This window comes from Polypterus senegalus, chromosome 13 (genome assembly GCF_016835505.1).
Source record: "Polypterus senegalus isolate Bchr_013 chromosome 13, ASM1683550v1, whole genome shotgun sequence".
NCBI classification, from domain to species: Eukaryota; Metazoa; Chordata; class Cladistia; order Polypteriformes; family Polypteridae; genus Polypterus; species Polypterus senegalus.
Genome location: NC_053166.1, coordinates 102,836,501 through 102,846,685, shown reverse-complemented (window position 1 = coordinate 102,846,685; position 10,185 = coordinate 102,836,501). Strand labels below are relative to the sequence as shown.

The 10,185-nt window shown below is 39.5% G+C and overlaps 1 protein-coding gene across 1 annotated transcript in view; it reads right to left on the bottom strand.

Moving 5' to 3' along the window:
* Positions 1 to 4,690, bottom strand: part of LOC120543330 (putative nuclease HARBI1) — a 13,918-nt gene extending 9,228 nt beyond the window's left edge. The window contains exon 1 of the mRNA XM_039776366.1: positions 4,643 to 4,690. Coding sequence (XP_039632300.1) covers positions 4,643 to 4,690 — 48 coding nt within the window. The remainder of the gene's footprint in view (positions 1 to 4,642) is intronic.
* Between the last annotated feature and the right edge of the window lie 5,495 nt (positions 4,691 to 10,185).

Sequence of the window (10,185 nt, the reverse complement as noted above, 5' to 3'; positions counted from 1 at the left end):
TTAACTGAACCCAAATCGTCCAACTTGAACATAATCACTTCAAATGTAAAGGAATGTAGTAATGAAATAAACCGTTACATTATATTAAAACACGTGGGTCTTAAAAAAGCAAATATGGGGAGAGCGATCCTTACTTTAAGTTTGTTTGCTGTGAGCTTCTTTTCGACTTCGTTTAGGCAGTACGAATGTTAGCTAAAAGTAAGACTGCAGTAGCAATCCAATCACGTTTTATCCATCCAGCCATTATTCAACCCGCTATATCCTAACTACAGGGTCACGAAGGTCTGCTGGAGGCAATCCCAGCCAACACAGGGCGCAAGGCAGGAAACAAACCCCGGGCAGGGCGCCAGCCCACCGCAGGGCCCAATCACGTTTTATTTTTGCCAAATAAACCCTCGTCAAGTTTAATCAGTTACGTTTTACCTAGTCGGGCTATGGCCCTTGGAACATGCACCTCACCACCGTCATCTCTAATTAGTAGGTGTGCTTGCGCTTGGCAATGCACTCTGGTATACTAAATATAGTATGCACCCGTCAATTTTTGACGACCCAGTCACATAATAATGTTTGTTGCATTGTCGGGAATTCATTGAATCAATGAAACCACTAGTAGGATGTGAATTAGACACCTTTCATTCGAACCGTTGTTTTAACCGAGCAGTATGTCATCATTAAAACGGAACTTATGGATATACTTATATTGTATCTCTATCAACCTATATTATCATTGAATATATATGATTTAGGTTTAATTTTTGTTTTGAGTTCTAAATTACCTCTGCCTTGCAGATGCCTGCGTTGTGAACCTGAGCTTTGTCCTCAGAAGACAGATGTGCGAGTACACGAGTCGCTGCTAGTCGGCAATGTGCAGATACTACTGCAAGCCTTCTGCAATGGCTTCTTTTGCGAAATAACGCAATCGGTATTGCGAAATAACGCAATTCTTTTGCGATATAACGCAATTATTATTGCGATATAACGCAATTCGTTTGTGAAATAACGCAATATATATTTTTTTTTGAGTGGCGGGAATAAGCTTCCGTAATATAGCACATTTTCATACAAAAAAAATGTAGCTCTAAGTGCTTTACAAAATGAAGAATAGAAAAATAGAAGACACAATAAAAAATAAACAAGGAGAACCCAGCCTTACCAGAGAGGGAATCAAATCGTGAATCAGGCCATCGATCAGCTGACTACTGGACAATGCACTTCGATTCCAGTCCAGGCATCGTGGATCCCTGCTGCCAAGAGCTCAACTATGCTGGTGATGTTTGAGCCCAAAAGATCATCGTGGATTCCGAATCATAGATGACATCTGCCTGCTTTGGTCCAAGACTTCTAGACGTGGTCCTTTTTACCTGGGATATTGGACCCCAACACCTGCTTTAATCCTTATCAGCGAAGATAATTTGTCACACTTTTACTCTGCAGGGCTCAATGTTCTTGCCGGAGCCTACTTTGACTGTCCACTTGTTGGATAAATAGCAACATCTTTTAAATTAAAAAGTATTTGAAATATAAAGTTATGAAAGCTATAGGGAATCCTAAATAATATGTACTTAATGAAAGTTTGCAATAATGGGAATATTACATGATTATTATGAATTCATAGTGGTTAAGAATAGATATTTTTAGATAAATGTTTTGATATGCCTTCTGATACTTAGTATGATATAATAAGTTACCTTTAAGGACCAATGATTATGTGATCTGTAAAGTTAATCAGAATCAAGTCTAATATAACATAAGAGATCTATTAGAGATTGTTAAGTGATTGTCATTGCAGGGGCAATCCACTATTACTAGTTAGGGTCAGTCCAGTTTAGATATTCTAGGTTATTGATTGTAGTATTATAGGAAATAATGTAGAGCTTAACATTTAGGTACATTTAATTAATTGAAAATAATAATATTAAGCATATGGGATGACACACATAGCTAGTATTTTGGGGATAAGGGACACCTACTATAGGTCAGAACATCCATAACTTTTAGAATAGGATAAAACAGTTTAGTCTAGCATGTTGATGGTGATACAGGTCAAATGATTAACATCATGGCTTGATGAGTATATATGTTATGGAAATCAGTGAAATGAAGTAATAATTTGGCCCATAGGAGATGGAGTGTCTTATACATACTGAATGGTAAAGACCAGTAAGTTCGGCGCTATATGCAATCATCAGACACTCCCCATCTGCCCGTGTCGTTCAAACACAGGAACATATATTGGTGTAAAAGTATAACAAAAGTGCACTTTTATTCAAGTGCACTTTTTCCATCGCCTTTTCCTGTAAGCAGCAATGTACACACTTCTCTCTATGCTGTGGTTTCTATTACACACCTGAAAGAAAGACAATACACGACACTCCCCATCTGCCCGTGTCGTTCAAACACAGGAACATATATTGGTGTAAAAGTATAACAAAAGTGCACTTTTATTCAAGAAAATATCATGAAAGAAAGACAATACGCACTAATGCAATATTATTTGAAAACGAACAGTGTCAGATCGGGTGTGAATTTATGCAGGAACTGGAAATTCTCTGATGCGGGACCTTCCCCCTGGGAAGAAAGTACAGTGTCAGGTGCTCATTCAGTGTAATAGAAACCATAGCACAGAGAGGTGTGTACATGGCAACAAGTACACGTGCCGTAAATGTAGAAAGGACGGTCCTTGGGTGTGTGGGAACTGTTAATATTTGAATGTGATGATTTTATATAGCACGGAATGAAAATCAGCACTTCTTAGCATTGTACCATGCAAGCTGCCGTATCAATCGCCTACTGTAACTTGCTTTCTTTTTTCTTTGGTTATACAGGTAGTTTTGAAAATAAAGTGCACTTGTTTTGTTTGCGAAATAAAGTCTGCGTGCACTTTTCGTGGCATTACACGTGTATTTTTTGAGCATGCCCGTTTGAGCAGTATAAAAAGTATTGAAAAGTATAACAAAATAACAGGCAGATGGGGAGTGTCTGATGAATGCATATAGCGCCGAACTTACTGGTCTTTACCATTCTTTCCTCTGCATGTCCTGGAGTACAAAAGAAACAGCATACAGCAACATGCGGGGACTGGCAGGAACACTCAATAAAACTGAATAAAAAGAAAATCAAGTGACGGTCAGATACGAAGAAGGCAGCTTCGCCAGTGTTTGTGTGTCAGAACCGGGGGGGGTTGGTGTTTCGCGTTAGTATGCATCGTGGTACACTGCAGAGCTATAGCGCGTCTTTAGTGAAAACAGCCGTGTCATATAGGGTTGTATGGATTGATTCTGAACGTGACTGAGAGAATGAAAAGTGAATAATAAAAAAAAAAAAGCTAACCTTTACAAGGATCATATATTGCACCGGCTGTTACAGACTGAAATCAAATGTATGCTTTTATTCTAAAACAGTAAGAATAAGAGCAGTTTACTTCTCAAAATGGAGGGGCGCAAGATCGAACTCGTGACCCCTTGATTCCCAAGCGGGGGCTGAGTCTATTGAACCACGGAGGCAGTTACAACAAACTGGTGTCAATGTCGCATGTTAAGGCGGCTTTTTGTTTCTGCAGTTATATTTTTGAATAAAAGCGCAATTGTGTTATTCTTGTGAAAATGTTTCTTTGCTATTTGGACTTCAGGCTCATACATTATATAGTTTATGCCTACATTTTGTCATCTACTACTAGAATATAAAAACGTTTCTGTTTTAACAATGTGTTGACACAGATTACTGTAGAAACTGAACAGACATGAAATGCGTGTGTTCCAAATAACGATCTATTATTTCCACTCTAAAACTCCACTTCACTCCCAGATACTCAATCAAGGCATGAGCTGAGAGAAGTTCGTGCACGTTCTTAATTGGTGGGGGGATGGAATAGCCGGCTGCTCCTAGCTTCTCTTTATCAGCACATTTAGAAGACAAAGGGCGCTGGCGGAGAGGTGTGAAGGGATTTAAGAAGCGATTTAAGGTGGGACGGAATTACGAGTTTTTTCGTAGGCTCTGGTAATTCTAGTGTTAAATGAAAGCACATACTATATATCTTTTTAATTAAAGCTTAAGCTTCAGGTCACTATTATAAAAAGTAATAAAAACAGTAAAACCAGGTGCAGAATGAGCTAATTGGATGAGGTAAAAATGATAAGAAATTGTTATAAAAACTTCAATTGCTGTAATGTTCGGCGCTAAATCTCATTCGGCCGAATTGGGTTGAGTCCGTGTGGTTGATTTATTGCAATAAAGCCTTAAAACTCTGTCTGTCTATCTCGAGTCCTAATAGCCTTTATTTTTAGGTAAAAAGCCTTCTGATGCTGAATTTTTCGCCACGACAGCGCCCCGCTAGGGGGCCTGTCCCACAGGTTGAGAACCACTGCCTTATTCAATGGATGGGTTCATGGACATCAAATGGCAATGAATAGAAATGGATTAATGTAAATACGTGAGCTGCCGTCCGCAATTAGACATTGCATTTTGATGGCGATTTTGAGTAGGGGTGATTCCCGAACAGATCTCTTATGCGATCCTTCCACAGTATCTCTCAAAATTATTAAGTTGAAATTGGTTTTAAAGATTTCAAGTCTGATCATTTTTTTTTATCATTGTAAATTTTGATGAGTCTTTAAGTCGGATTGAACTCGGGCACTATGCTCACAATTTGAAAAGCAACCACCTTAGTTAGTTGAGCAATTGACGACGTCATTTCGTTGTAGCAAATTCATTACTTTCGTGCTCCACAAGATATTGTAAAGTATTAATAAATGAAATATTTCAATACTTGATCGAATAATAACAACTGATTTAAGGATTTCACCTCTTCTTTCTCAAATGTGCTTACCTATATCATGGCAAAGTACAGGGATAAACCTTTATTTTCCGCCTACTTCGTTTTAATTAAGTCAAACCAAAGAAAACATTTAAGGCTATTAAATGTGATCTCAAGAAAATGAGGGTTAATTATAATACAAATAATAGGACCGATTATAATGATACAGTGCAAAAATAAATACTAATTGAAAGAGCCGGGAATCCATGAGTGAGGCGTCTTATTTTGTTTAACTCTTGCTATTGTATAGTGGATTCTGCTTGTTGGCGTTAGTTATACAGTATATATATTTATATTTTTTAGACATCAGACACTAGAAGTTGCTGACGAACCCTTCTCTTTGTTGTCAGTCTGTAGCAGCGAAAAAATAAAAGCAATAAGAGTTATAACAGATGTCATTGAAGTGGATCATGAGTTTATGTAATGTTAATGAAAATGGCCAGGAGGGGTCACTAGAGAGGTGAGTGTCAAATGCTTTGAAGCTTCGATACGATTTCTGACATGATTGCTTTAAACCTTTTGATGCTTCGTGAGGCTTCACTCCGCCCATCACTAGTTGCAGGTTTTGTTCCAACCAGATTCCTAATCAGTGACAACACCTGATAACACTGATCTCATTTAATTAGCTGGTATTATCTTTTATTCAACATTCAGAAAAGCACAGCAGCATGATTTTTATAAGTCATTTAGAAAAATGTATGCTTTTGCTATTGATTTAAATGCTTAACTTGCTGTTGTTGATTTCATTATATTTTGCCCTTTCTCTGTGCAGTTTTCCCCTTCGTTGTATCTTATAAATGACAATTAAAAATGAGCAGAGCAGACATGTTGGCAAACAACACAGAATAATCAAAGGATGCAACTACTTTAGCATCAGACCCACTAATTAGTAAATAATGGATTAATTAAACAATTAGAACATCTAGAAAAGTAGAATGAGAATCAAGATGAAAATACTGTTAAAAAGAAAAAAAAATTATTCCCATATAACTGCTTGGTAATTTTTACCAAACTTAGTTTTCTAATTTCTATTGTGAAGGACAGCCGGCTTCGTGCTCCGGCCCTCACCCCCAGGCCACCAGGAGCTCTCCCGACAGCAGGATCGTGCCCCGAGTTCCAGCAGGGCCTCATGGACTATGTAGTGTTTATACACAGCCCTGCTGGATACCTTGGGGGCCACTGGGAGTCGCTGTAGGGGGGCTCATGGACTCTTATGTGCCCTATAACCCGGGAGTATGTCACGGTCACATGACAGGAAGGAACGACATGCTCCCGGGTTGAAGAAAAGGACTGTTTACCATGAACCAGAAGGAATAAGGAACACCTCCGGGTCAGGGTGTATAAAAGGATTGTGGGGAAGCCCTGACACTGAACTGAGCTGGGAGGTAGAGGGGCGAAGTGTCTGGGCGAGGAGGAGAGAGTAGTATTGTTGGTTATTGAATTTATGAGTAGTGTGGAGGGTGCTTTGTGCGTATTATTGTTAATTAATAAAAAGTCTTGGACTTTTATCCAGTGTCTGGAGTCGTACCTGAGTGTTGGAGAGGTGGAGAAGAGCCTCACTGTCACACTATATTGTTCCCAAAAAAAACAGAACTTGGGAAATAACACATTACTTAATTAGCCCAGGTGTCCAATTATAAACAGAAACTGGTTGGAAGAAAAACCTGCAGCCACAGTGTGCCCCAGGACCAAGTTTGGGAAACACTGATCTAGATTGTAATTCTGCTTAAAATTTATAGATACTTTGAGTACTAGGGTGTTGTACTGTGTTAGCCATTATGAATGTAGTGAGAAGTCAAGCAAAATGACTCCTTTTATTGGCTAACTAAAAAGATTACAATATGCAAGCTTTCGAGGCAACTCAGGCCCCTTCTTCAGGCAAGAAGTAATCGTGATTTTTTGCATTTTATTGATTTTATTAAAATCAAATAACATTCCGTACAAGCAAGTCAAGTTTAACAATAACAAGTCAACCCCCACCCATGAGAAAGAGAGTAAAACTTTAAACTAGTAAAAATAAGAAAAAAGATAAATTAATAAATGAATAAAAATAAATAAGATAAGAAAAAGGGGAGAGAATCTGCTTCACACAGTTTAAAAGCTTATACTAAAATGTTATTGATTAGATCCTGCAAGATTCTGAAAAAGTTTTGTACAGTGAGAATTTGATTTTTTCCAATTTTAAATTGTATGTAACATCAGTTACCCATTGACTTAAAATATGTGAGTTAGCATTCTTCCAGTTGAGCAAGATAAGTCTACGTGCCAATACAGAGTAAAGGCAATTACAGTTTGTTTGTCCTTCTCCACTTTAAGCCCATCTGGAACTACACCAAACACAGCTGTCAATGGATTAGGAGGGATTGTGACACCAAGGGTGTCGGAAAGGCATTTAAAGATTTTGGTCCAGAATGATGTTAATTTGGTGCACGCCCAAAACATATGGCCCAATGAGGCTACAATTTGATTGCAACGTTAGAAGGTTGCATCTTGCCCTGGAAACATTTTGGACAGTTTTAAACTTGATAGATGTGCTCGATACATAATTTTAAGTTGAATAATTGTATGCCTTTTTTATGGACTTCGAGTGAATTCTGTGCATTGCTACCTTCCACTTCCAATGTTGAGTGAGAGATCCTTTTCCCACTGTACTCTTGGATCTTTGAAAGGGAGGGAATATAAAATGTTTTTATATATTACAGAGATGCTGTCCATGTCCTCAAGATTGAGGTAGGTGGGAGGTGAGGAAAATTGGGCAGGTTTAGTTTAACAAAGATTCTAATTTGAAGGTAGTAAAATAAATATTTTGCTGGAAAGTTAAATTTGGAGTGTAATTGTTTGTAGGATGCGAAGACTTTGTCTATGTACAGATCTCTAAGTGAATGTTTTCCAGACATTAAAACCTATGTACATTTAAAAGGGTGGAAAAAGGTGGTTCTCATGCATAAAACTGTTGACACTTTCCTATAGTGTCGTTTCTTGTGACTGAAGACAGAGAGATATAATTAAAGTTAGTAAAAAATCTTTTATTAATACACACCAGGCAAAGGTAAAATGACAGAGAAGAACAGTCCTAGGACACCTGCCCTTCATCTGCCTTGAGGGGTCGGTGTCCTAAATCTTTTATAGGGCCTTTGTCTTATGACTTTAGTTGCACAAGAATTTCAAACCGTTACATCTTACACCATTTTGCTTGGATCAGCATTTACCACATCCTTTAAGTTCATCAGTTGGTCACTTGTGGTTTTAGGTCATCAGTTGGTCACTTGTGTTTTTTTGTTCGTTAGGAGAAACAAGAAGTTGCACTTGTCATGTGCACTATGGACAAGACAGGGTCTGCATGGCTTTTGTCACATATACCAGATTGATCAAACTGTTTATTATTTTTCCACAGGTGCCATAGATATGCATCTCTATCTTAATATACTTCCTATATTAGCTCCATATTCTGAGTAAATGAAGCACCATTGGGTTATTAGTATATTGGTGATGACTTGTACTTATAAGGGTACAAAGCAAGTAATATAAATAATTACTGCAGGATTGGACCAAGCCTGTGTATGTTCATCTATTTGTGTCAATATCCAGGTTTTTATAGCTTGTATATTTGCTGGCCAGTAATAAAATTGAGTGTTATGTAGAGCCACACCACCTTCTCACTTAAATCTTTGCAGGGCCACCATTTGGATATGTGGATGTTTTGAATTCCAAATAAGTGAGGTTATGGTTCAATCTACTTTCTTAAAAAATGATTTACTGATGTATATTGGAATGTTTTGAAATAGAAAAAGAAGCTTAGGAAGGATATTCATCTTGACAATGTTAATTCTTCTAGATCTTTATGTTTACCCCTTGGTATTTTAAATGTTCTGCAATGATAAGAGGGAAGGTGTCCAATCTAATATTGTGTACTTGTGAAATTCTCTGGAAAGAGCACACTTTTATTCAAATTAATTCATAGACCAGAAATCTTTTGAATTTTTTTTAGTGCTTTTGAGCTGCAGGCACAGTAATTTCTGGATCTGATATATATATTGTGGAGGACTACCGGCTTTCCATGCCGGTCCTCACCCCCAGGCTGCTAGGAGGAGCTCTCCCGACAGCAGGATCATGCCCCGAGGTCCAGCAGGGCATCATGGACTTTGTAGTATTTTTACACAGCCCTGCTGGATACCTTGGGGGCCACCAGGAGTCGCTGTGGGGGGACTTATGGGCTCTGTCGTGCCTTATGACTCGGGAGTACGTCACGGTCACGTGACAGGAAGGAACGACGTGCTCCCGGGGTGAAGAAAAGGACTATTTGCCCTGACCCGGAAGGAATAAGGAACTGTGGTCTGTTGGGACAGGAACACCTCCGGGTCAGGGGCTATAAAAGGGCGGTGCCTCGCTCCAGACAATGAGCTGAGCTGGGTGGAAGGGTGGCAACGCGTCTGGGAGCTGGAGGATTGTTTATTATTGTGGTTATTTGTGAATTATATGAGAATTGTGGAGAGGAGCGTGCTTTGTGCACATTATTATTATAATAAATATTATCATTGGACTTTTACCTGGTGTCTGACGTATAGTCTGAGGGCACAAGGGTGCGAGAAGCATCTTAATCTGTTACAATTGGTGTAGTTTCGGCAGGATTCTCTGGCCGTCAGTTTGGCAGAGGACCTGAATTTAAAAATTTTATTGTGGACAGAGAACCCCAAGAAGACAGCGTCAGGACACGCAGAGACAAATCGCCAAACTCAACAGGTAGCGCTGCAGTATATTAAACCTTATGGTACATCGGTCCGTAATGGGGAAGAAATCTGGGAGAAAGAATGGGAATACCAAAAATGAGCAGACCCTAGATGATGCCGCGCGTCTGTGGACATTCCTGACGGGAAGCGAAGAAGACAGGGCAGTGATTGACGCTGAGAGGACCCGAGCGTTACGACAGCGGGAAGGCTGTCGGACTTCGGACGCACAGGACAACCTCTATGATACAAGAGGACATAATCGGAGTCCGGGGGTATGTACTGAAAAAACGTCCGATGCGCCGGGACCTTACTTTAATTATTTTTCAGAGGCCTGTCTTCTTGATTCTGACGAGGAGTCGGAAACATACTTCCCACCTGAGCAAGATGGCCGCGACAACGGAGTCTAGCCGATCCAGGAGTCTGAAATTTGGAAACCTATTCGACGAGAATAGTCATGTGGACTATCCCGGAGCAGGCTGGGGAAATGTAAAGGACTACAAACGAACACATGACCAGAACGGTGTCCTTCCATTCGCCGAAACAGGACACGTGATATCTCTCGAAGGATTGTGGGAAGGAGAAGGTCAACGTTGTCCCGTAGGTGAGGTCGCCGTTTCCCCGACGGAACCGAGCTCCTTGAAAGGG